The sequence below is a fragment of the Herpailurus yagouaroundi genome, unplaced genomic scaffold (genome assembly GCF_014898765.1).
Source record: "Herpailurus yagouaroundi ecotype Mexico unplaced genomic scaffold, PumYag 193, whole genome shotgun sequence".
Taxonomy (NCBI): Eukaryota; Metazoa; Chordata; class Mammalia; order Carnivora; family Felidae; genus Herpailurus; species Herpailurus yagouaroundi.
This window is the reverse complement of record NW_024412424.1, coordinates 2,829,938-2,857,176: the sequence shown is the minus strand read 5'-3', so window position 1 is coordinate 2,857,176 and position 27,239 is coordinate 2,829,938. Positions and strand designations below refer to the sequence as shown.

At 54.1% G+C, this 27,239-nt stretch overlaps 1 protein-coding gene across 10 annotated transcripts in view; it reads right to left on the bottom strand.

Annotated features, from left to right (window-relative positions):
• CRTC1 (CREB regulated transcription coactivator 1) overlaps positions 1-26,172 on the bottom strand; it is a 75,932-nt gene extending 49,760 nt beyond the window's left edge. For all 10 annotated transcript variants that reach the window (XM_040444975.1, XM_040444977.1, XM_040444978.1 and 7 more), the window contains exon 1: positions 26,012-26,172. In XM_040444975.1, the coding sequence (XP_040300909.1) occupies positions 26,012-26,137 (126 nt within the window). In that variant the 5' untranslated portion in view covers positions 26,138-26,172. The remainder of the gene's footprint in view (positions 1-26,011) is intronic.
• Between the last annotated feature and the right edge of the window lie 1,067 nt (positions 26,173-27,239).

Sequence of the window (27,239 nt, the reverse complement as noted above, 5' to 3'; positions counted from 1 at the left end):
ATAAACTGTAGAACCATTCGTAACTGCCCAAAGGCAGAAGCAACCCAACAACGAAGGGGTAAATAAAACATGGTCCGTCCATACAGTGGAGTATCACTCGGCCATAAAAAGGAAGGAAGCACTGACTCACGTTACAACACGGGTAAGCCTCAAAAACATCGTGCCGAGTGAAAGAAGCCAGACACAAAAGGCCACGCGGTGTATGATTCATTTATATGAAATGTCCAGAACAGGCAAATCCGTAGGGACAGAAAGTAGATTAGTGGGTGCCAGGGGCTAAGAGAGAAGAGGTAGGGGGAGCGGGGAGTGACTACTAATGGTGACGGGGTTTCCTTTTGGAGTGAAGAAAATCTGTAACTAGCCAGACATGGCTACAACACCATCGTGAATACACTAAATGCCACTGAACTGTTCATTTCAAAATGGTGCATTTTATCTCGGTTTAAACATTGGTGGCTCTTGGCCATCCTTGGTGTTTCTTGGCTTGTGGCTGCATCACTGTAATCTCTGCCTCTGTCCTCATGTGGCCTTCTTAGAAGGACACAAGTCACTGGATTCAGGGCCCGCCCTACTCCAGATGATCTCATCTCCAGATACTCAACTTAGTCACATCCTCAAAGACCTTTTTTCCATCACATATTCTAGGGGTTAGAACCTGGACATATGTTTGGGGGACACCATGCAACCTCCTCCACCGGGGTTGCTGTAAGGCTGTTGGGGAAGGGGGTGCCAAGCAGACACATGGCCCGTGTCTGTGGAGCACAGCCCAGTTCGTAATCACTTGGCCTCAGTTTCCCCATCTGCAACATGGGGCCGGGAGTGCCTCCCTGGCAAGATGGTGGGGTGGTCAGTAGGATTCTCACACAAGAAGTGTCACACGGTGCCTGGGGCACGGAAAGCCTATGCACAGACACCAGGGGCCCGCCGTGCATGTCCACAAAACCCACAGCTCTGTGCCCAAACACTAGAGACCCCCACCCACCTTCAGCAGAGCCCTTGGCCTCACCGTGACCCAGGTACACTCATGTGCCTGAATGTAAGGTGGGGTACGTCACTGCACCTCTAGGGGAGCTGGAGCCTCACTGATGGCCAAGGGACCTGCCTGGCAGAGGGTCTGCAGTGGGCTGAACGGTGTCATCCCAAAAATATGCATCCATCTCCTAACCCCTGTACACCTGGGAATGTGACCTTATTTGGAGATATCTTTGAAGAGGACGTTAAGACAAGATCACGTAGGAGTCGAGTGGGCCCTAATCCTATGACTGACTGATGTCTGTAGAAGAGGAGGAGAGGCTGACACAGACGCACGGACACACAAGGAGAAGACCATTTGGAGGCGGAGGCAGAGGCAGAGATTGTGGTGGAGCAGCCACAAGCCGAGGAACGCCAGAGCTCCCGGAAGCTGCAAGAGGCAAAGAAGGGTCTTCCCCGAGGGAACCTTCGGAGGGAGTGCAGCCCTGCCAACACCTTGATTTGGGACCTCTGGCCTCCAGAACTGTGAGAGAATACGCTTGTGCGGTTTAAGCCCCCCGCTTTGTGGTTATTTGTTACGGCGGCCCCAGGACACTGGGGCACAAGACCCTACCCATGCACGCGTAGAGAAAACTCTGAAACGTGTCATTTCTCCGCCCTGACTCTGAACACGCCCCTCGGTGTGCGCAGCCCCTGCAGCGGGCGAGCACACATCTCTACCTGTAGCCGAGGGAACAGACCCCTTGCAGCCTGATGCTGAATCTCGCCACCAACTGGGTAACACAAATCACCAGCTGGAATGCCGGTCACGAGAAGCAAGCGGCCCCTCAGCCCAGGCAGGGAGCCGGACAGGGACACCTGCCTCCGTAACAGTCCTGCATCCCACCTTGAAAACCTCAGGCTGAGTTTCTGACAGGGGCCCGATGTGCCTCGGGGGAGTGGGGTCCCAGACTCGGCAAGGAAGGGGGTCAGAGCCCGCGGGCCTCCGGTATCACAGGTGCCACAGGGCGGTCTGCCAGCAGCTGCCTTGGGCTGATGGCAAACAAATGCCTTTCGACAATGGCATCCACACGCTGACACATGGCCTTGCTCGGGTTCTGGGTTGAAACCACCTCTTGCGAGCAGCTCCTTCAATGCTGCCTCCCCCCAGGATGGCTGGCAGGGGCCCCGGGAAGATAAGACAAAAGCGAGATGCCCTCATTACCATGGGCCCAAAATAGCTTTATGCTCCATTTTTTAGACATAGCACAACTATGGAGTTACATAATAACAATGAGAGCCATTCTGTGGTCCAGACCCACTCTGTGCCCCTTGGGTGCCTGCCCTGAGCCCCCCAAGCCCCCACATATCCTGGGCAGCAACTGCTCCAGGCATGGGGACAGGGCAGGGTTGGCCCCTTCACTGCCTCACCGCCCTCAGACCACATGCTCGGCTTGGTGAGATGGGCCCTGCACAGAACCGTGTGTGGCCCAGTGGACACTTCCCACAATAGGCCTCACCATGGAGTAACTGTGACCTGTCCAGGGCCATGCCCCCCAGGGAAGAGAAAGCAAAGACAAGGATTCAGAAAGGTGAACACCATGGTCTTATGGGGAAGAGACCACTGGTGGCTCCGGTGGCTGGACAGGTGACATGGCAGAGAGACTGTGAAGAGGTCAGGCCACAGGGATAGCCAGGACAGTCTGGAGCAAGGCCTGAGTGCTGGACTGGGGAGCTGAGGCCCTGGCAGGGGGACACTGCAGAGTCTCCTCAGACCCCCCTTTCCCTCTTCCCCTTGTCACTTCTGTGAGAAAATCCCAGCAGCTCAACCTCCAGGGCCATGTGTGACCCTCTCCCTGGTCCCAGTCAGTGTCATCTCACACCAGGACACCCACACAGCCTCCTCCCCAGTTCTCCTGCCCGAAAGCCTTCTCTGCACACGGCTGCCAGGAACCCTTCCTTTCCTTTTCTCGATTAATTACGTTCAAGTCATCTCACCCTCCTGTTTTAAACACACCAGTAGGGGGGGCGCCTGGGTGGCGCAGTCGGTTAAGCGTCCGACTTCAGCCAGGTCACGATCTCGCGCTCCGTGAGTTCGAGCCTCGCGCTCCGTGAGTTCGAGCCCCGCATTGGGCTCTGGGCTGATGGCTTAGAGCCTGGAGCCTGTTTCCGATTCTGTGTCTCCCTCTCTCTCTGCCCCTCCCCCGTTCATGCTCTGTCTCTCTCTGTCCCCAAAATAAATAAACGTTGAAAAAAAAATTTTTTTTTTAAAAATAATAAATAAATAAATAAACACACCAGTAGGTTGCCATCCTATTTAAAATAAAACCCGACCCCAGTTTGGAGGTTCTGGAACAAGTTAAACTGAGTTACCACAGGACACGGCAATTCCACTCCTCGGTATACATCACAACAAAATAAAGACTAATGTCTACATCCACACTTCCACACACGTGTTCACAGCAGCCAAAAGATGGAAACAACCCAGGGGTCCATCGATGGAAGAACACATAAACAAAACACAGTCCATCCGTACAACGGGACGTATTTATTCAGCCACGAAAAGGAATGAAGCTCTGAGACACGCTACAATGTGGATGAACCTCGAAAACATCGTGCCGAGTGAAAGAAGCCAGTCATAAAAGACCACGTGCTTCATGATCCCATTTATACAAAACATCCAGAACAGGTTAAGTTCATAGAGACAGAAAGCGGATTCGTGGCTGCCAGGGGCTGGGGGTGGGGGGTAAGGAGTGACTGCTCAAGGGGACAGGGTATCCTCTGGGGGTCACAGAAATATTTCAGGATGAGATAGTGGTGACGGTTGCACAACACTGTGAATGTACTGTCATTCAGTTGCTCACTTTAAATGGCTAATTTTCTGTTATCTGAAACTCACCTCCATGATAAATAGATCATCAATGAAAATCAAACCTGACCCCACCGCCAGGCTGGCTGGGCCATGCCATCCTCTCCCTTGCCCCCTGCCCCACCTCCTGGGTCGTCTTCTTGCTCCCGGAGATGGCCAAGTCCCTCTCCCCTCAGGGCCTCTGTCTGTGCCAGCCCCTCCTCCCGCCTGAGCTCCCCCCAGCTCTGGGGATGGCCACACCCCACCCTGGGGTGGCATGCCGAGCCCCCTCCTCCAAGAAGCCTTGCCTCACCCCAAAGCCTCATCTGCTCCCTACCCAGTACGCGGCCCTGACCCGTCCCTTGGGCCCAGGAGGACCGGAGCAGTGTCCACAGCTACCTGGGGTCTAATGGGGGATGCCACCGAAAAGAGGAACACGATGTGTTCAGACACACCCAGGTGCCCAATGCAAACACGCACACTCTCGTGTGCACAGCTGCTCACAAATACGTGTGCTCACTCACTCGTGAACATGGACATGCGCGCATTCACGTCCTCCCCCAGGACTGCGTCTCTCACTGTCGCATCCCCAACTGGCTCCCACATCTGCTCTAGCACCAGGCCCAGCTGTCACCCTCTCCCATCTCAATCCACCTGGTCCAAGCCCCACCATCTCTGGCCCCACAAATGTATAAGCCTCCTGCCTGCGTGCCCAAATCAATTCTGCAGCCTCCAGTCCTCTCTGCAGCTGGCAACCAGAGTCTCGCCAAACTGCCAACCTGAGTAGGTAGGTCCTACAGCGCCTCTCCTCACTGGACCTTCTGGTCCTCACTTCCCTAGCAGCCTCTACCAACACACAGGCCCTGCTCCCCACCACGCACCCCTGCCCTAGGCTCCAGAGGAGCTGCATCCCAGCACCACCTCCAACAATGATCCTCAGACCAATGATCTGCGGGACCCACAAGGGTGGGCCACGGCTCACCATGGAGTGAATAATCCTCAGAGTCCCCAAGGCTTCTCCCTGCCTGCAGCCTGACACGGGACCTGGCCCTCAGCATCATTCCCCCTCGGTGACCACCCCCCCTCCCATCACACAGCTGCACACATGCCCGGGGTTATGACTGCAAGAATTCAGGTGGCAGTTCCAAAGAGCAGCAAAGCGGAAGCTACAGTAGGAAGGAGTATCAACCAGGGCAAACCCGACTAAGGAACGCGATACGGCGCTGAGCAATGCTGGCTTACTCACTCCTCTACTGAGACAAACCTCAAAACCCAGTCCAACTCGGAGAGACGCCAGCCCTGAGGGTCCATGTGAACACAGGCAAATAGCACTCTAGTCTGGGATACAAAAATACCATGACAAGAGCAAAGGTGCACGGGTATCCTGGGGGGTGTCAGGTGATGGAGGGGGAAGCGGTATCCCCCGTGCTGGGATCAGAGCTTTCACTGAGGTGTTGCCTCATGCACGTATCTTTCTGTTGTGGGTTGAATTATGTACCCCCAAAACGAGACGTCCAAGTCCTAACCACTGTACCTGGAATGTAACTTCGAAAATGGGGTTATTTGCAGATGTGATCAAGTTACGACAAAGCCACGATGGAGTGGGGTGAGCACTAACCCAATGATGGGGGTCCTTATAAGACAGGACAGACATGGGGCGCCTGGGTGGCTCAGTCGGTTAAGACTCCAACTCTCGACTTCGACTCAGGTCATGATCTCACGGTTCATGAGATTGAGCCCCGCGGCGGGCTCTGTGCTGATGGCATGGAGCCTGCTTGGAGTTCCCTCTCCCTCTCTCTCTCTGCCCCTGCCTTGCTCATGCGCGCGCGCGCTCTCTCTCTCTCTCTCTCTCTCTCTCTCTCTCTCAAGATTAAACAAATAAACTTAAAAACAAAACAAAACAAAAACCAAAAAGGATGATAGGACAAAAAGGAAGGCGGAAACTGGAGAGATGTGGCTACAAGCTGAGGACGCCCAGAGCCACACCAGAAGCTGGAAGACACAAGAAGGCTCCCACCTGGAGTTCCCAAAATGAACCGACCGGCCCTGGCGACACCTTACTTTCAGACTACTGGCCTCCAGAATATGAGACAATAAATTCCTGTTTTAAATCACCGGGTTTGTGGTCATTTGCCACGGCAGCCCCAGGAAACTAATAAATACAGTGCCTGAACTGTCCCTGAACACTCCCAGGGGACGCTCCGCAAGACTGCCCTCCGCCTGTGTGCCCCAGAGCACAGTGGGAGCAGGAGGGGCCCTGCCCTCAAAAGGCACTGAAGGAGGGTAAGGAAGGTGCAGGCAGCAGGCAGCAAGGTGTGGCCAGGGGGATGGAGACCCCTGAGGTCACCACCACCTCTCAGAGTTGGGAACGATGCCCCAATCGTGCCATCCTGAAAAGCTGAAAACTCTGCAGAAACCCTTCTGATGAGCGTGGTACAAGCCCACCACCAAGTGACATCTGATCTGTGGATGGAAGGCTGCCTCTGTCTGTTCTCAGAGCATCCGTTTTGCTGCAAACAAATTACCAGGTCCATACCATGAGGCTGCCCAAACTCTACTGAGGGTGCTCCCTAACGTCTGCATGTACACTATGCCATCGTCCTAGAGGTGGAACCAGTATGATTTCTGGAGCACCCGTGACCCCTTGCTTCAGGAGGTCTGCCCGCGTGAATGGCTTGCCTAGCACTGTGGCCCAGGCTGGAAGCCAGTGGGGAGTCGTGTGGGCCCTGGCGAGCACTTCCACTCCGAGGCCTCTGGGTGGGCCCCAGTGCAAGCAGAGGAAGCCAGCACAGGCCGCCCACAGGAGGCACATGGCTGCTATTTTCAGGGTGGGTTTCCACACTCACAGGACCTCCCTCTAGGACAAGGAATGGACTGTGTGGGTATGGGGCACAGCTAAGCTGGGGACTCACGGGCAGCCGTGGCACAGGCATCCAGGAGCAACCCCTGGGTACACAAAGGGGTTCCCCACTCTGGTCCATGCCCTGGGGCTCTGCCCTGGGCGTACTCTGCAACGTCCCTGGGCCTTTGCTTCTTAGCACACGAATGGAATCTTCCAGATGCACCAGGGCAGAAATCCCAGCCTTCATCGATTCCTTGAACACTGAACTAAGACTAACCAGCAGCGAACTTTACAGTTACAGGGCCACGAGCAAATGCCACAAACCTCGACAATGTAAAGTAGTAACACGGCCAATAGAATCAGGAGTGAGTGGGGAGTGGAGGGGAGACCCATAAGTGGGCACAGAACCCCAGCTCCCAAGGAGGGATGCAACCAAGAACACGGAAGAAGTGGTTTACAAAACCAGTCTGCTCTTGGAAGACCCTCAAAAAGTGAAAACACAGAATTACCACATGACCCAGCATTTCCACTCCTAGATATAGACCCAAAAGAACTCAGGCGTCCAAACAAAAACTTACACACACATGTTCGCAGTTGCACTCGTCACCAATTGTCAAAGAGTGGAAACCCATGGATCAGTGGATAAACAGAATGTAGTTTGGCCATGCAATGGAATATTACTCAGTCATAAAAAAGAATAATGAAGCCCTGACACAGGCTACAATGTGGACAAACCTCAAAAACATCACACTGAAAGAAGCCAGACACAAAAGGCTGTATGTTGTACCATCCCATTTATACGAAATATCCAGAACACACAAGTCCATACCGGCAGCAAGTGGTTTCCAGGAGCTAGGGAAGGGAGGAGGGATGTGACTGCTAACAGGGACCAGGTTCCTTCTGGGGTGATGGAACTGTTCTGGAACCACAGTGAGGTGGTGGTTGTACAACGCTGTGAATGTACTTAATGCCACTAACTTGGGTCACTAAAAAATGGTGAATTTTATGTTATGTGAATTTTACCACAATAAAAAAATACAAACAAGAAATGAAAAGCATCCTCAATGTCCTGGCTCAGGACAAAGCACACATCAGCGCGAAGGTGAGCAGCAGGCAAGGCCCAGAGTGTCTCATCTCAAGTCTGTGCCTTTGGGACAACAGCATAGGTAGGGAACTGCCACTGAGCACTGAGCAGTGTCCCTGCCCTCAGAGCAGTATCATCAAACTGGGAAGCCACATATGGCCCTATGTGTGTACCCAGAAGAAGAGCATGGCCTGTCAGAGACCCTCGGCCACGTGGCTTCTTGGCCACTGCACATCCCCTCTGCAGGCAGCCCAGGAATGGGCGGATCCACACGGCACCCATCCCAGGGGTGGCGCGGCCGCCTGTCCACTGCAGCCCAGACAGCCTCGGGGTCCACTGGCCCACATCAGAGCCTGCAACCTGGCAGGCAGGAGCATGGTGGCCGCAGCTGCGGCCTTCCTGAGGTCTGAGAAGCATTTTAAAGAATGTGAACTGGTGGCCAACTTTTAAATTTTTTTTTGAAATTAACTTAAACATCAGAACTGCTGGCTTCTCCTGAAACACCAGAAGTGCCAACAACTTAGGGCCTGGATTCCTGGCTGGTGAATTTTTATCAGACAGAGCAGGGCCAGGCATAAAGGCACCATGGGTCCCCTCACACCCCACACCCAACCCCAGGCCTCCAAGAGGGTCGGCACAGCCTGAGGTCACCCAGCTGGCCGCAGACCCAGGGCCTCCAAGCCTAGCTCATCCCTGCTGCCCTCACTCCAGCTGCGTGGCCTGACCCAAGGCCTGGAGGGAGGAAGCCCCCACCCCACCCTAAGAAGCAGGCCAACTGGGACGGGAAGGTGTGGAGCTAGGATGCTGCATGTGGGCCAAGCAAGGCCCGGAATGCAGGTCTCACCCTGAGCCAAAACCCCAAAGAAATCCACTGTTGCCTGTTCAGCATTTAACCATTAGCAGCCCAGCCCTGAGCGGATGCCAAGAGGCCTGCAAAGCCCTAAGGAAGGGACAGCAATGAAGGCAGAGGGGTCAGCAGCCAGGCCTAGGCATAGGCTTGCTCAAGAGCCAGAGGTTCCTCAAGGGCAGCCCACACTACACCCACACCAAAGCACCCACCTGAGAATAGCTCAACACAGCCCAGGAGCCCAGGCTGCTCACACCGGCTCCTGTCTTTGCCCTCCAGCAGTCCCTGAAAATCCTGCATGTCTGGCCCAGCCATCAGGGCCACTCCCCTCCAAGGAGGGGCCACAGGGCATTGCCTGGGGCCAGCAGGATGGGAGACCGGGGCAGGCAGTTGGAGACAGAGGGAGCCCATCACCCAAGGGTGCTAGAAAGGAGGCTGGCAGGGGAAGCCAGCAGGCCCATGCTGGCTGGGGATAAGCTCTGCAGGCTCGTGAGCTTGCCCCAAGCATAAAGCACAAACAGGTCCTGGTGTGCTCCAGGCAGAGAGACCAGTGGAAAAGAAAGAAGGCTGAGGATTTCCGAGTGAGAAGGCCTGTGTTGAAAACAAGCAGGACATGGGGGCGGGGGGCGCGTGGGGGGAGCAGGCAGGTGGCCAAGGAGGGGACACTGGAGCTGGGAAGAGGACTCCAGGCAGGAGGCCCAGCGAGTGCAAAGGCCCTGGGGTCAGAATGAGCACGATGGGGGGAGGACCAACATGGAGGGGACAAGGGGGCCAGACCGCCCACCAGTAAGCAAGGAGGTGGGGGGAGGAGGGCTCAGAGCCTTGTGGGACCTCACGGAGTATGATGAGAAGCCACTGCAAAGATTTAAGCCGAAGTGACCTGAACCACCTTCCCCTGCATAGAGTCCTCTGTGCTGGGAGGAGCTGGATTGAGGGGCCAAGTGGGGTAGGCAACATGGGAGTGGGTGGTCCATCCTTGGCCGATGGGGCAGAGACCAGATGGGGATGGGACCCCTGACCCCACCACCTCCCAGGATGGGGCCCAATGAGACATCTGGACAGGTAGTTCCTGTCTAGGTACAAGGAAGACTGCCTAGGCAGACAGAACCTGGAGACACTGGTCCCAGAGACTGAGTACTCCCAGGTCGCACCCCTGGATGTACTTTTAGCTTCCCAAAGGGTCCGAGGACGGTGTCCACAGCCTCTCTGAACACAGCCCCTGCCTAGGACACTCTCGTCCCTCTCTCATCCCCCATGCAGGTGCTAGACATCCTTCCTCCTGATGTCTCCCTCCTTCATATCCAGCCCCAACTCAGACCATGTGGCTAGTAGATAATTATGAAAGGTGCTGCAGCTGTTCTCAGTTCCTGTCACTCTACCTGTCCCCTCAACCGGAGGCTGTGCCCACTGCTGTAGGCTTCCCACTGCCACACTCAGATGAAGTCCATCATGCCTGCAGGAACATGAGGCCAAGCCAGGGGCACTCCCAGCATCCTGTCCCCTTGGGCTCTACCTTCTCACGCCCACGCACCCCACAACAAGCCTCTGCAGCTGCCGTGCCCCCTACCAGGTACACCTTCTCCTACTCCATGGGCAAACCTCACCCAGGGTACCGCTGTGCTCAATATGGCTGCCCCATGCCCCATCTGGCACCTACTGCTCCAGAAGTGGCTGCCACACCTGAACCTCCAAGCACCAAGCAGGCTTGGAGCAGGTACTGGTCAGACGTTTGTTGACCGGAGGAGCCTCTCCAGCCTGGCACCCGTGGCTGCCCTCATAAGGGACGCCCTCCCTCATCCTGCTGCTCCTCCTCCAGCCTCTGCCTTGTGATCCCCTCCTAGCTCTTTCGAACATGATTCTGCGTGGACTCAGGCCTCTGCGCCCCTCATGTGTCACCCCACCTGGGGAGGCCCCGAATGCCAAATCAGCCAGCAGCTCACGAGCGCCACCTGCCCCTGCCCTCAGAATGCTCTCCAATGCTGAGGAACCTCCTCTATCCCAGCAGTCCCCACCAATCCTCCCCTCCACACTCCTGCTCCTCCTGGCCCGGGCCAATGGCACCATGGTCTTCCTGTGTCGCAGCCTGTGCCTCCCTCAGGCTTCCCACACTCACTGGCCTGGCAGGCACCTCTCAGCTCCTGAGCCCCCCCCAGGACCCTATGCCTTCCAAAGCCGGTCTCTTGCTCCCCCTGACCAATCTTTTCTCAAGCTCTGCCTAAGACTCAAAGCTAATCTTGGGTCTGCCCCTCCCTACCCCATCAGCTAGTTTCTGGATCATGTCCAAGCTCTCCAGCTTGGCTCTTGAGGCCCTTCGAGATCTGACTCCCACCCCTCTCTCTCTTCTCTTGCCACTCACCCCCTACCCAGATTCACCTTATAGAACAGTCATGCCCCTGACAATCCCCCTCCAAGCTTCTGTGCCTCCATACATGTCATTCCTCCTCTTCCCAAAGACCCTTCCCCTCTCTACCTCCCTCCTGTCCCACCACAGAGCTCTCCTCTTCCAGGCAGCCCTCCCAGCTTGGCCCCACCCTCCTGCAGCCTCTTCTCTCCTCTAAGTTGGTAGCCTCTGCAGGGCAGTCAGCAGACACAACTTCCTACATAGAGCACCAACTGCACACAGGTATAGTCCTAAGGGCTATCCATGCACTGACACAGATGACCCCCTCCACAAGTGCACCTGAGGAGTCACGATGGGGAATCTGACAGGACCCGGGTATATGCTTGCCCAGGGTCACACAGCTGGGAGGAGGACAGCAGGACTTCATGTTGTTAAGAGGCAATACTGCCCAAAGTAATCTAGAGTCACTGCAACCCCTATCAAAATCCCAACAACGATTTTTGCAGAAAGAGAAAAATCTACCATAAAATTCATATGGATCTCAAAGGACCCTGAATAGCCAAGACAACCTTTAAAAAAAAAAAAAAAAAGAAAGTTGGCCGACTTACACTTCCTGACTTCTAAACTTACTACAAAGCTACAGTGATAAAGACAGTGTGGTACTGGCATAAAGACAGACATAGAAACCAACGGCATAGAAAGCCCCGAAATAAACTCTCACATACATGGTCAAATGATTTTTGACAAGGGAGCCAAGACCATTCAAAAGAGAAAGGACGGTCTTTTCAACAAGCGGTGCTGGGAAAACTGGATCTCCATAGGCGATGAACGGAGTTGGACCGACACCTTATTCCATATATAAAAATCGACATGGATCAAAGGCTGAAAGCTAAAACTATAAAACTCAGGAAAAAAAAAAAAAAAAAACAGAGGAAAGACTTAATAACATTAGATTTGGCAATGACTTCTTGGCTATAACACCAAAAGCATACTCCACAAAAGGAAAAATACATAAATTGGACTTTATCAAAATTAAAAACACTTGTGTAACAAAGGACACAATCGACACAGTGAAAAGGCCCCATTCTCATGGAACGCGAGAAAACATTTGCAAATCATAAATCGGATAAGGGATTAATATCCAGAACGTCTACAGAACTCCTAAAACTCAACAACAAAAAAACAAATCAAAAACGGGCAAAAGCCTTGAATAGACATTTCTCCAGAGAAGATCTACAAATGGCCACAGGCACATAACAAGACGCTCAATGTCACTAGTCATTAGGGAAATGCATATCAAACCACAATGAGATACCACCTCACACCCATAACGATAGATAGAATAAAAAACACTATAAAACAACAAGTGGTGAGGATGTGGAGAAACTGGAACCCTTGTACCCTGCTGGTGAAAATACAAAATGGTGCAACTGCTGTGGAAAACGGGGCAGTTCCTCAAAAAAAATTAAACAGGGAACTGCCATATGATCCAGCAATCCCACTTCCGGCTATGTATACCCTGGAAGCAGGGATTTGTTCACCCGTGTTCACAGCAGCCAAAAGGTGGAAGAGACCCAAGTGCCGACCGAAAGGTAAGTGAATAAACAAAATGTGACACATACATACAACGAAATATCATTCAGCCTAAAAAAGAAAGGAAATTCTGACACACTACGACACCGATGCGTCCTATAACACTGAGGACAGCATGCTAAGTGAATTAAGCCCATCACAAAAAGACAAATACTCTGAGTCCACTTATATGAGTGGTCCGATACACAGAGACAGGGAGGTAGAAAAGTAGGAGCCAGGGGCAGGGGGAGAGAGGACGAGGAATCAGTGTTTAATGGGGACAGAATTTCAGTTTCGCAATATGAAAAAAGTTCCGGAGATGGGGATGGTAGCACCACCACAATGTGAACGTGTTTTATGCCCCTGAACCACACATTTAAGAATAATTAAGATCAGTAGGCCCCTGGGTGGCTCGGCCGGTTAAGCGTCCAACCATTGATTTTGGCTCAGGTCATGATCTCACAGTTCGTGAGTTCAAGCCCCGCACCCGGCTCTGCACTGACAGTGTGGAGCCTGCTTGGGATTCTCTGTCTCAAAATAAATAAATTGACTTAAAAAATTAAAGTAAGGGGCCCCTGGGTGGCTCAGCTCAGATCATGATCTCACTGCTCATGAGTTTGAGACTCTGCTGACAGTTCACAGCTTGGAGCCCGGAGCCTGCTTCAGATTCTGTCTCTTCTCTTTGCCCCTCCCCCACGCGTGCTCTGTCTGTCCCCCTCTCTAACATAAATAAACATTAATTTTTTTAATTAAAATAAAATAACAATTTTTAAGATGATAAATTTTATGTATGTTTTAGCACAATTTTAAAAAAGGAAAACTATAAAAAGACAATTGGCACTATGGGATTCCTGCCCAAAACCCACCACCTCAGCTCAACTGCAAGAAAATACCAGAAAACCACCCTGAGCAACAAAAAGATAGAGCAGTTCTCATCAAGGGGTTGAAGGTCACAGATGACACAGAAACCCTAAGCAGTGGCCCTGGATCAGAGACCAAGGACACACGACGACCAAATGCGACACGGGAGCCTGGACGGGATCCTGGGCCAGAAAAAGGTCACACTGGTGGACATCTGGGGAAATCCAAAGGCAGTCCAGAGTCTAGTTAACAGAACCGTGCTGACACCCTCACTGACACGTGACATGTTCAAGGTGGTGAGGAGGTAATGAAATGGTCTGTGCTTCTCGCTGAATCCAAAACTATCTCAAAAGAAAAAGTGAAATGAATAAGACCACTGCCCCCCCCCCAAACAAATCTGAACAGCCATGTGGTGGCATCTGTCACATGCCAAACCATGGCCCACGGGTGCAAAGGGTGAGACCCTGCCCTCACAGCTGCCCCACGGGGCACCCTGATGCCAGTCAGGCACAGAGCTACGTCCTAATCTGTACAACTCTACAGATGGGAAACTGAGACACCGAGAAGTGGAGTCATTTGAGGGAAGCCAGCAGAGGCAGGGCTTGAGCCAGAGAGAGCCACTTGGCTAGTCGCTGGGGTGACAGCGGGGGGGGGGGGGGGGGGACACAAGTGGTCCCCAGCAGGGCCCTGTTATGGACCCTCAGGGCTCCTCCCTCTGCAAGTGCTGAGCCAGCGGTGAGGGAATTAGCATCTCCTTGCCACCTGCAGGCAAAGACTGAGGCTGCCGGGCCTACAAATCACTCCCGGGGCTGTGCATTGATTCTGTGATGATTTAATGAGCCGCTCCCGTCCTAATTACAGCTATCAAACCCCGCCTGCCTGGGAGGACAGAAGGAATGGAGAAAGCACGATGCTCACAGGTGCAAAAGGACCCATAGAACAGGGCAGCAGGTTCAGTTACTTGAGAAACACTGAACTTACTGAGAAAAGCTTTTTAGCCAGGCTGGGCGTGGACACAGTGACCCCTTTGCGAGACATGCTCTGCTGCCCCATGTCCCCAGCCCTCGGGTCCGAGGACTGGCTGGCCCTGCAGAGCTAGCCCCAGGCACTCTGCCTGGCTGGGCCGACACTTCCTCCCAGAGATTTCCAGGCAAATGACCAGCTGGCAGTCACCCCCCCGCCCCCCCACCCCTCCTGCTCCCAGGTGAGCCGTGTCAGATGCACGGAAGAAACAGGAAGTGCTTTAGGTTTTCTGTTTTCAATTTTCATCAGTTTTGAGACATAAATTTTTTTTTTTTTTTTTTAAGGGAAAAAAAGGTGTGGCAGAGAGCTTCCCTGCAAGCCCAGCAGCAGGGAAGGCAGGCTGCAAAAGTTCTCAAGGGACTCCACCCCTGGACAGGGAGCCCTAGGCAATGAGGGAGAGACCATGGAGCATTTAGGCTGTATCTGGGAATGAGTGCTGGTCCACTAGCTGACTCAGGAAGTCTGTCCTTCCAGGCAGAGACTCACCTCTCTGGACAGAATTCCACTCCCCAGCTTTGGGTTGAAGCCCGCATGACTAGTGGGGTGTCAAGCTGGGACCACAGAGAAAGAGGAATTTACGTATGAAATTAGGACTCCGGGTCTCTTGCAAAAATGCCTTTCCTCAGTACCGGGGCCCCCAGAGCACAAAGTCAAGGCTATTTAATATACCCCCCCCCCCCACCTCATCATCTGCCTGGGGAATCAGATTCCTGATTCTCAGATGAAAGAACATGTGCCAAGTCAGCAAGTCCTGGTTTGTAATGAATCTAGCACCCATGACCTCTGGGGGGCGTGCGTGGAGGGAGGAGACTCCTGCCCCAGTCTCCTCTCATGTCCCTGCAACCCCTCATATGGCAGTCAGAGGAATCTCTGCTAAACCTACATCTCACATCACAGCCCTGCTTAAAACCTTCCTAGAGCACCCCACTACCAGACCCTGACCAGGGCCCACAAGGTAGCATTCCCTGAGCTCGATCAGGTCAGGATTCCCCTCTATGACAAGCTTCAGGGTCTCCATTCCCATGGCTCGTCCTCACCCCCCGGGCTCAGTTCAAACATCGCCTCCCCCAAAGGGTGCCCACCCCATTTCACTCTCTTAGAGCCATGACCTGAGGGCTGGGGACCAGCTGGCCACTGTTTCCAGTGACTTGTTCAGCAAGGCATCCCCACAACACAACACCAGGTAGGTGCTCAATACATACTGACTGGAGCAATGGACCTTCCAGTCCAAACTGTGGCCACTGCAGGGAGACCTCACTGGGCAACCTTGACACTTCTTAATGCTGTTTCCCAGGGCATCATGCTGCCTGCCCCAGGCCCACTGGCCCCAAGCCCACATGCATCTGCAGTCCATCCCATAATACACCACGCATGGTCAATACTCAAACCTTCTCCCTGAAGTTGTTCAGGCAGACTGAAGCTCCAGAAAGACCACCATGTTCCCACCTGGGTCCTTGGCCCCTCGGCACCATGTTACGTGTTCCAGATTGATAACAGGAATACACAACACATTCTTGGTATTTAAGGGGGGGTAAGCCTGACTGTGTGGTAGGAAGTTGGCCCTTTTAAAGGACGCTTGCACCTAGGCAATTCCAGAATGAACTGGAGACAGGCCTGCCCTCAAGGAAGTCACAGTCCAGTGTCTGCTTAGCACCTGCTGAATGCCCACTACGTTTACGTGCCTGCTGAGTATCTGCTGAACACATACTGTGTGCCTGCTGAATGCTTAAGTACTTATTGTGTGCATGCTAAATGCCTGCTGAGTGTCTGTGGTGTGCCCACCAAGAGTCCACTATGTGCCTGCTGCCAGGTACCTGCTGAGCACCTGCTAAGTACACACAGTGTGCCTGCTGAACACCCGCCACCTGAAAAGTGCCCACTGAGCGCCGCCATGCGTTCACTGTGCACACACCTCCAGGAGCTCAGCAGCAGCGACCACACAGTGAGCATCTACGTACTGGCCCGATTCTGGATGCCTTACGTGCATTAACCTAAATCTGACCACAGAGTGACCAGAGACCACCGTGACCTCTGCTTCACAGAGAGGAAGTAGAGCACAGAGGAAACTCACCCGGATCTAAGCTCACCCAGAAGGAAGCAAGGAGAAGCCTAGCAGCCATGGCCCTGGGCTTGGCACCAGGTGCTACAGAATCCCCCCACATTTTCTGTACTTTGTTTCCATTTGGCAAATAATAAATATTGACTCTCTCTATGTCCTTGGCCCGTGAGGCAGGCAGAGGCTTCCTTGTTTGTGCACCTGGACCCCCATCTGACCGGCAGCACCATGGCTACGCCCAGCTGGGGCTGGGCACCCACCTCTGGCATTGGGCTGGATGTGGTAGCAGGAGGAAGGAGAGGGGGTCAGAGACACCCCAGCCAGAAACAGGGGGCCATTCCATCCCATGAGCTCCAAAGCAAAATAGGACTCTCCCACCCCCACCCCTGGTTCTCTGTGGTTCCCCCATCACAGTGAGCCCCACCTTGCCCTCCTTCCTCTGACCTCCTGATTAACTCTGTCACTATTACCCCCCACATGTCCCAAATCAGCCCTCCCTTTGTCCTCACCATGGCCCACCCTAAGCTGCTGCATACCCCCTCCCTGCTATGGAGCACAAGGACACACAGGTAAGGACACACAGGTGAGGCCACACCTGGTGTGTGCATGCATGGGGACAAATGTGATGAATGTCTGGTTTGCAAAAACCCAGGGACAACCTTCATGATCCTCAACAGATGGATATGAACTCAAGTCCAGCATACAAAAGGGTCCCTCTATGCCTACGTTAAGAAAAACATGAGCCCCAGAATCAGGCATGGGTTCAAACCTGGCCCCTCCACACACAGTGAGCCATAGCACCTCTCCCACCAGTTTCTCGTATCTGCAACAGGAAAAGCAGCAGCTCTTTCTCGTGGGTTACTGCAACAACCCACTGGCCATACACACGTGGGCTCTAGCAAGTCTGGCTCCTGCCACTCCCTGCATCTTCATGTCACTTATGTTGTCATCCTGCTGGAGCCTTCCATGGCTCCCCATGGCCCACATGCAGGGTCTGGCCCAGGGCTCTCCACCACCTGCCCACCTCCCTCGCCGCTGCTCTGCCCATGAAAGTCTATGCTCCTAGAGCACAGGGTTCTAGGAGCCCGGAAGGCTCTGCTCCACCCTGACCGGCTGGCAAACTCCCAGAGCAGCGTGAAAAGAAAGAAAACATACAGGACACTGGGTTAGTCCAACTCGGATCGAACCCCAACTCACCTGTTTCTAATGCTCTGTGACATTCTCCAAGCCTCAGTCTCCCCCTCTAGAAACTGGGGAGGATACCATCGCTGCCCGGGGGTGTTGTTACCTGTTGCCAGGCTTGACGCTCGTATCTCATGGAACTGGGGCTCCACCCAGCCCTTCTGCGCCTGCACAAGCCCAGCATATCGAGGGCTGCAATAGCAGGGTTGCTCAGCCTTAGCACCGCAGACACCTGGAGCCAGGCTATCCTCTGGGAAGGGGCTGTCAGGGTTGGGGGGCACCACAGGTGGGGTGGAGCTGTCAGCGCACTGCAGGGTGTTGAGCAGCATCCCCACTCCACCCACCAGATACCAATAGCATAGCATCCTCCGGCTCTAAGTCCTGACAACCAAAAACATCCCCAGATGCTGCCAAATGCCCCTGGAGGCAGAAATGGATGGGGTGAGCACCCAGTAGGCACCACGCATCTTTGATGCTTCCAGGCCACATCTCACCCCTGACATCACCATGGCATTTTCCAGAGGGTCCCATTTGAAAAAACTCCAAAAAAGCACCAAGTAAGTACTCTGAATCCTGACCGCTGAGCCTGCAGAAACAGAAATCCCCCAGCACCAGAAACCAGAAAGCCCCCAACACAGAAAGCAGCAGAAAAGGGCTGACACTTAGCCTCCCACAATACCTGCAATGGCCCAGCTCTGACCCAGAGAAATCTAATTAATTCCAACCAGGACCAGAAGGCCCACTGCAAGGACAGGAGTCACTTTGCACTGTACCCCTGGCCAGCTTTAGGAACAATGACAGTGGAACACCTTCCTTGGCTCTATGGACCAACAAATACCACCGTGCCACCCACCTACCGCCAGACAGCTGGTTCACACCCCTGACCAAGGCTGGCCCTCTCCCTCTGCTTGGCACAGCCCTGGTGACCACAGTGCACAGGCCTCTTGGAAAGGCCTGCACGACAAGGTCTTCAGGTCCCCACTCAGAATTCAGGCTCCCACAGTGGATCTTCAGAAGCAGAATCTGGGAGGAGTCCAGGAGTTTGCATCCTTCATCTCCAAGGTGGTTCAGGGGCCCCGGAAAGTGAGAGAACAACCGCCCACCATCTTCCCAACCTTCCCTGTTGCTCTAAGTCAGCAGGTCTCAAACTGCAGGACAAACCCATTGTCCTGGGGCCCGCAAACTCCTTCTACAAAGCGCCAGACGGTACGTATTGTCGCCTCTGCAGACCAGGTGGTCTCCGTCAAAATGACTCAACTCTGCCACAGATGAGACATAAACGAATGGGCGTGGTCGTGTTCTAATAAAACTTTATTTACAAAAACAAGCGCAGCTTACTGATCCCTGGATTGGCAGGTTAAAAAATCAATTCAGCGGGTCCCCACTACCATTCTACGTTAAATAGAAGAAAACTGATTATATCTACTTTCCCCAGGTGTTGACAGGGTCAACAAAGGGAGGGCTGGACTCCTTGGAGAAAGTTGTTTTGATTTTATGTTTGCTGCTGGGTGCTGGGAAGCCACAAGACACAGATTTCTAATCATGAGTCAGTCAAGGAAGTGAGCAGGTATCTTCGGGACTAAGCCCTCAGCTCTCATCCTGTCCCTCAGCCGGTCACACGCTCCTCTTGCCCAGCAAGTGTTTGCTTGAGCCCATTTTCACTGTGTGGGCACATGCTCAGGAGCGGAACTGCCATGTGTATGGATTCAGCAGGTGGTGGCAGGTGGTGACAGGGTGCTGTGGTAGGGTCCACCTGTTCTGGGGAATCCAGGAGGACTTTCTGGACCTGTAGTGTGCATGGAACCAGGGGTGTCTGGGACCGGGCATGAGCTCTGGGAAGGGTTCTCTGCCCAGGACCTCAGGCTAGTGGGGGACACTCAACAGTCACCTGTGGGAAGCACGCATGGAAAGGCTGGAAACAAGGCTGGGGCTCCCTCCTTTCAAATGACAACTTAGAAGCTGGTCTCTTGCAGGCTGTGGAGACTGCAGCTCCCAGCCTGATGTAGGAAATGACTTTCATAGGGAGAAGAGCCATGGGTCACACACAAAGGGCCATGTGATGCACCCCAGAGCCACCACTTCTGTAACAACAATAGTTAATGACAGAAAACATGTACTCCCGGGTCTAAGCTGGCAGAGGAACGTGGGTTTAGCTGCAGAAACAATCACATCTCAGAGAAGCCAAGACCCAAGTGGGACCAAGCATGCTCTGGCAAGCGACAGAAGGTTCTAGTTTATGGTTTTAATTCCTTGTTTTGGACACATTCTGTGCGATTATCTCAGGGCTGAGCAGCAACTCTACTTCCCAGCTAGGACACCACTCTGGGCCTCAGTTTCCCCATCTGCACAATGGGGAAGACGACACCTCCTCTCTGAGGGGGGCTGAGCATCAAGGATCAGGGACTGAGTAAAGGCCACATGGTGCCAGGCAGGGATCAGGAACCAAGGCTGCAGAGGGCAAACTCTACCCACTGCCTTAGGATACAACCCCAAATACTCATCTCGCCCCCCGGGCCTTGCTCCTGGTGTTATCCCTCTGGTTCAGTCACCACTGGCCTGGGGGCCAGCAACGGACTGTGGGTCTCCAGTTCCTGATGACAGACGAATGAAGGGTGCGCTCTAGGCCACACGGCCTGTGCCAGTGGGCCAGAGAAGGACAGATGTGTGCATCTGCAGACAGCCCCCAGGCCCACTGTCCCAAGGTGGTTTCAACAAGGCACCCAGACTCTGCCTTAGCCAGGGCAGAGAGTGACCTGGGGCCGCCGTCACAAACGACCACAAACTGAGAAGTGTAAAACAACAGGACTTTATTCCCTCACAGTTCTGGAGACCACACGTCTGAAACCTAAGTGTCAGCAGGGTCACATTCCTTCTGGAGGCTCTAGGGGAGGATCTTCCTTGGTCTCTTCCAGCTCCTGGGGGCTCCAGGCATCCTCGGCTCACGGGTGCAGCACTCCCGGCTCTGCCTCCGTCATCACATGGCCTTCTCCCGTATGCGCCTGTGTGTTCTCCTCTTATGAAAACACCAGTCACTAGATTTAGGACCACCTAAATCCAGTATGATCTCATCTCGAGTTCCTTACCCTGATTTCATCTACGTCTTTTCCAAATAAGGCCACAGCCACAGGTTCTGGGGGGCAGGACGTGGGCAAATCGTTTTAGAGGCCCCTATCCTGTCCAACTCAGTGTGCAGCTCACAACCTGGAGAGCAGGAGACTGCTGGGGCTTTCTGGGGGCGGGAGATGGCTCACTCCATCCTCTCAAACAGAGCAGCTCGGGGAGTCCTGCGTGCGTGTGTGTTGAGGCTGCAGATGGCACCAGACACTTGAAGCAGCCGGCACAGAGGCAAACAGTGCCAAAGCCAGGACTGGGGCCAGGACCGGGGGCGGCCTTCACGCTCAGCTAACCCGAGCCACCGCTGCGCGATGCCTGCCGCCCAGGGACCCGTTTTCCTCCAGCCTGTGCAGAGCCACCCCCATAACAGGGTAGGGCCAGGAGAACACCCTCCTTCGGTGCAGCCATAACTGGTAGCCCTGGCTGGGCCGCCATGGACTGCTTGGCGTGTGGGCTTTCTCTGGCCCAGGTGCTGCTCCCTGAGATGCTCAGTGATCAGTCACACGCAGAGCCTGCTGTGTCCTGAGTCCCGGGCAGGCAGGTGACACACCCTGTTCCTTCCCCTGGCTCCCGCCACGAGATCTACCCGCACATTCAGACGGCTCTGTTGCCGAAATATCACCAAAAGCCACCGATCCTGGTCACTGCCACAGACACCTCCTTGCTCAAGTCACCTCTGCCCGGTCCCCGACGTAGGTGCTTAAGCAGCCTCTCACCAGCTGCCTGCCCTTGCCCGTTCAGCTCACAGCCACCTTTGTGAGACACGAAGAGTCCTCGAATGGTGAAGCGGGGAGTTACTCTTCGGCCTAGCACCTAGTTACTCTCCGGCCAAGCACCTCCGTTCCTTGGTACACACTCAAGGGAGAAGACCCGCAGCCACACAAGCTCCTGGGCGCGTATGTCCGCGACAGCGATACTCACAATGGCCAAAAGGCGGAAACAACCCAAATGTCCCTTGATGGATGAATGGATATATGGAAAGGAGCGGAGCCACAAAATGGAGTATTATTCAGCCTTAAAAAGGAAACGACGCACAGGCCCAACATGGTGGATGTACTTAACGCCGCTGAGCTGTATGCACAAAAAGGGTGAAGGTGGTAAATTTTATGGCCTGTGTATTTTACCACAATTTTTATAAAAGGAATGAAGCAGTGACACACACGACGATGTGGATGAACCTTGAAAACATCGTGCAGAGTCAAAGAAGCCAGACACAAAAGGCCACACCTTGTGTGATTCCATTTACATAAAAAGTCCAGAACACACAAATCCATAGAGACAGAAAGCAGATTAGTGGTTGCCAGGGGCTGGGGGAGGGGGCATGGGGTTTCCTGCTGGAGTGATGGAAATGTTCCCAAGTTGACTGGCGATGGCTGCACAACTCTGTGAACATACCCAAAACCCCTGAATAGTACGCTTTAAGGGAGTAAACTGAATGCACGGGGAATTGCACCTCAATACGCAAAGGCTCGCCATTCACCATCACAAACCCTCCCAGGGCCCCTCCCTTGGTGAAATCCAGGGCTCGACGAGCCACTCCGACCTCACCTCGACTCTTGTTCTCTCTACATGCCAGCCTCACAGTCTTCTCATGTGTTTTCTCAACCTCACCAAGCCCTTCCCACTTGAGGGCCTCTGCACCTGCCTGTCCCCCACCTGGGGAACTCTTCCCCAGTATGAGGGGCTCCGTCTCACCACCAGGATGTCAGCCCCCCACGCTAGCCAGTACTAGCACATCACTCTGTTGCCTCTCTCCAAGAACATATGTTTTGTTCATTTGCAAGGATTCTCCTATCCCCCCTAAAACCACACTCGCTCCCCCAAGAGCATGGCCCTCACATGCCTCGTATGCTGCCGGCTCCCCAGCACCCGAGATAGTCCCTGAACAGTCCCTGAAATGTGCCGCTGCAACTTTACAGGTCAGGATTCTGAGGCCCAGAGAGGTTAAGAGACCTGCGCAAAGTCACACAGCAGAGCACCACCGCCCTCCCTGCACTTCGGGCTGCCCCAAGTCTGAGGACAAGAATGAATACTCATGCATCCACCCCTCTACCCTGCGATTTCAAAGTGGTCTCCCTGACATCACACCCCATCCCAATACCAAATCTGGTCCTCGGGGTCCCTGTCCCCGGGTGAGGTGACAGCATGGATTTATACAAAAAGGCTGCATGCCTGCTTTCACAAGATACTGACATGCCTACCATCACCAAGGACTGTAGGCTGACACATGGGAACTTAAGTAGCCCTGCTCATTCCAAGAGTGGACATGCTGTCAAAGAATTCACAGGAAGGAGCAGGTACCAAACTGGCCATGTGCCGCCTGTTCACATGTAGTGTAGAGGTGAAACTTCAGCATCTATCACAGGGGAAGGCGGTGTGGAAGGCTGCAGCCACGGGCGGGCAGAGGGGGTGCCTGAATCAGGCGTGTTCACTTCACCTGCACCAGGCACCGCAGATACGCCACTCATCACATGCAATGGCCAAACAGGGTTGGAAAGACTTTGCTCATCCTGGCAACAGGTGTGGGAAAAGCCATCAGCCTGTCCAAAATGGCACAGCCATACGGGTGGGTAGAGAGCTCTGAACTCTATCTGCCCAGGTGCAAAGGTTGCACCCCTGCTCATTCAACCTTTCCTCCAAACTGAAGGATTCTTAGCCTAAGCACTGCTGACATTTGGGGCTGGATCACTCTCTGTGGTGGGGGACATCCATGAATTCTGAGGTGCTGAACGGCATCCCTTCTTTACCTACTAGATGCCAGTAGCACCTCCTCCCCCAGACGACACGACCCAAATGTCTCCAGCCATTGCCCAATGTCCCTGAGGGACAGAATTGCCCCCAGTACAGAACATTGCTCTGTCTCACAATATCCAGTGTAAGCTCACCTCCACCCAGGGATCACACCCAACTCCCAATGTAAAAGAAGACAACAGAGAGGGAGGTGGGAGACAGAAATGGTTCCCAGGACCGAGAGAACTCCTATCCACGTATCTCAAAAATCTCTTCTAAATCCATCAATAGATGACAGAAAAATAAATGTGGCCCTCCTAGTCAATGGAGTATTACTCAGCCATTAAAAGCAATGAAGTTTTTTTGATAATATGCTACAATGTGCATGACCCTTGAAATTATCGTGCTGAGTGAAAAAAGCCAGACACAAAAGGCCACATGTCGTATGATCCCATGTATATGAAATGTCCAGAACAGGCAGATTCATAGAGACAGAAAGCAGACTGGTGGTTGCCAGGGGCTGGGGGAGAGAAAAATGGGGGGCTGGGGGAGAGAGGAATGGGGAGTGACTGCTGGTGGGGATGGGAATTCTTCTGAGGGTGATGAAAATGTTCTGGAATTCGTCACCGGTGATGGTTGCACAACTCTGTAAATACACTAAAAAACACTGATTTTTACGCTTCCAACAAGTGAATTACATAGTACACGAATCAATAAAGCTGTTATTTTAAAGAAACCTTTTTAACAACAATAATACATTTCCAACCCCGACACAGAATCCAGACCTCCAATCATGAAGACAGACATCAGCCTTGTGTGACCCCCTTCTTCTTCCTGCCACGCTACATACAGCTGAATGCGAACACATGCTACATGCTGGAGACACGACGAAGTAGACATTCCTGCCCTCAGAAGCCCTGATTTATGGGGACACTCGAGGCGCAAGCTTGCTTGCTTGCTTGCTTGCTTTACTTCATTCATTCATTCATTCATTCATTCACCAATTATCTCTTCTTCGACATCCTAAGCAAAAGCACAAGTGGCTGGAGCAGGAACAGGCAGTACCCGGTCAATGGTGGGCACCCCATCAACAGGTGCCAAACAAATACACAGAAATAGAGATTCGCATTCTAGCCCACACAGTCACGACCTCACAGACAAACAAGCAACTAACTAGTAAATAACGTGACCCGAAAGTTGCACCTGAAGAATCAGAGACTGAGGCTCATGTCACAGAGGTATGTCTGCCTGGGACAGTCAGATCAGAGGCCAAATCCGGACACCGCCTATATAGGGATCTGCAGCTCCCATCCACACCCTCCCCAAGGCCCCAGGGTGCAGGACAGGGGGAGGGTCCCACCACTCTGCAGGAAGCAGCAGAGACTTACTGTCACCTGTGCGAAGCATGCTCTCCTCCTTGAACCAGAAGGAAGGACTTGCTAGGCACCCTTGACAAAAGAGGATACTGAGGCCCGAGGAGACGGGCACCTCAGTGCGGTCATTGGGCCGGAGAAACGGGCCCAGGAGAAAAGACAGACCTCCAGCTCCAACCCTGCTCAGGGCCCGCAGTGGCTTTCCAGGTGAGGTTAGTAACCTGGTCTGCCCCTGCATGCCAAACACACCCATCAACCTGAGGAAGAACTGTCCCTCCACCCTGGTCCTGACAGGCCAGGAGCCATCCACGGCCAGCTGTCTCTTGTCTCAGTGGGAGGAACACAACCTGGTCCCCACCATATGGGCTACACGGGGAAGGGGTAGCTGTCTCCACTCCAAGCTCTAGAATGGAGCACAATCTGCCTTCCTGACCACCCTCAGGTCCCCACAGGAGAGGACGCCAACAAAACTTTCCCTCGGGTAACCCAAAAGAGAGAGGTACCGATCCCACCTCAAGTCTGCAAATGGGGATATACCTGTCCTTCCTCCAACACCCAGGGAGTGAAGGCACAGGTGACAAAGATGCAGAGACACCTGTCCCTTCAGATAGCAATGATGTCGGGGCAGCTGTTCCCCTCAGGCGGCAATGATGTGGGGGCACTGGTCCCACACCAGGTACCAACGATGTGGGAGCACGTATCCCCCTCCCCAGGTAACAATGATGCGTGCAAGCAGCGCCCAGTTCATACACCTCAGTGTCCTCCTGCCTCCCCTAGGTAGCAGTGATGTGGAGGCACCTGTCCCCCTCAGGTAGCAAGGATGTAGGGACACCTGTCCCTCCTCAGGTAACGATGATGTGGTGGCACCTATTCCCTCCAGGTACTAATGATGTGGAGGCCCCTGTCCCCTCCAGATAATAATGATGTAGTGACACCTAGCCCAACCTCCAGGTAGCATAGATGTGGGGGCACCTGCACCCTTTCAGGTATCGGTGATGTGGGGGCACCTGTCCCGCCCACGATGCCCGGGGCGTAGGGACACCTGTACCCTCCGGCTGTGCCAAGCCCCGCCCCACGGCGCGCGCCCCGCCCCCGCGGCGCGCGCCCCCCGCCCCGTGCACACGCCGGACACGCGCCCCCTCCCTCCCTTCCCGGCCCCGAAGGGTCGACGCGGGCAGCCCCCTTACCCGCGCGGCCCGCGTCAGGCTCAGGTCCTTCATGACCTCCTCGAAGGCCGCCGTCTCCTCTGCCTGCTTCTGGTTGTGCAGCGCGATCTTCTCGCTGAATTTCCGCGGATTGTTCGAAGTCGCCATCTTCTCGCCGCCACCTCCTCCTCCTCCTCCTCCTCCACCTCCTCACCCCCCCCCCACACACTCGCCAGTGGCACCGCGCAAGCGCCGGCTGGGCCCGCGGGCGGCGGGCAGTGCGCAGGCGCCTTAGCGGTCGTGAGTGCGGCGCAGGCGCATGGAAGTAGCGCGCGGCGCGGGGGCGAGAGCGCATGCGCACGCCCCTCCGGCGCGTTCGTGTCCAACAGAGGAGGCGGGGCGGGGGGTGCGGTGCGGAAAGAGTAGGATTTGAGCACATGCGTAGTGTGCAGACTCCTGGCCCGCTGGACAGCGGCCGTCTGGCCATCGGACGTGCATGGTTCGGGGACGGGTCCAGGCGCTGGAGCCCCCAAGAAGGAGACCGCCGAACCCAAACCCTTCCAGTTGACAAGGATGGGGCCAGCAACCCATGAGGACAGATAGCACCCCGAGGCTTGCCGGGGCTCGAACTAGTTCAGCTTTGAGACCAGTTGAAGGAGTTGCTCATTCATGCATTCATTCATTCTACGAATATTTATTGAGAGCCTGTATGTGCCAGGCACACTGGAGAAAAGGCGGGAGCACGCAGACGTGGTCCCTGACCCGACGCCCCCTCCCCCCCCCCCCCCCCCCCCCCCCCCCACAGACATAGCCAATAAATGACCCAAGAACATTTCTGATGGAGATAATTGTGATGTGGAAAATAAAACTAGCGATGGACTGGCAGGATATTGATGTTAGGGAGGGAGACTCCTACCGCCACCACTGTCAGGGAAGTAGGGGGGCGTCTGAACTGAGCCCTAAACCTTGAGCTCAGCCCCCAGCCCAAAATCCCAGGCATCATCTTTAACACGTTGCTTTCCCTATCACCTTACATCTGACCACTTTCTACTCTCTGTAGCCTTAAGCCCAAAGAACCAGAACTACAGGGCTTCAGCCTCTCTCTGCAAATTCCTCCAGTCTAGTCTTACTGAAGGAATGCAGCTTTGCCATGGAGTGCTAAAGGAAAGGTCCAGAAATCCCACCCAGACCAGACCCGGCAGTGAAAAGGGTAACAGGATCTTCCCAGTTGGCAGAAGAGTGACCCAGGGAAACGAGAGGTTCTGACATC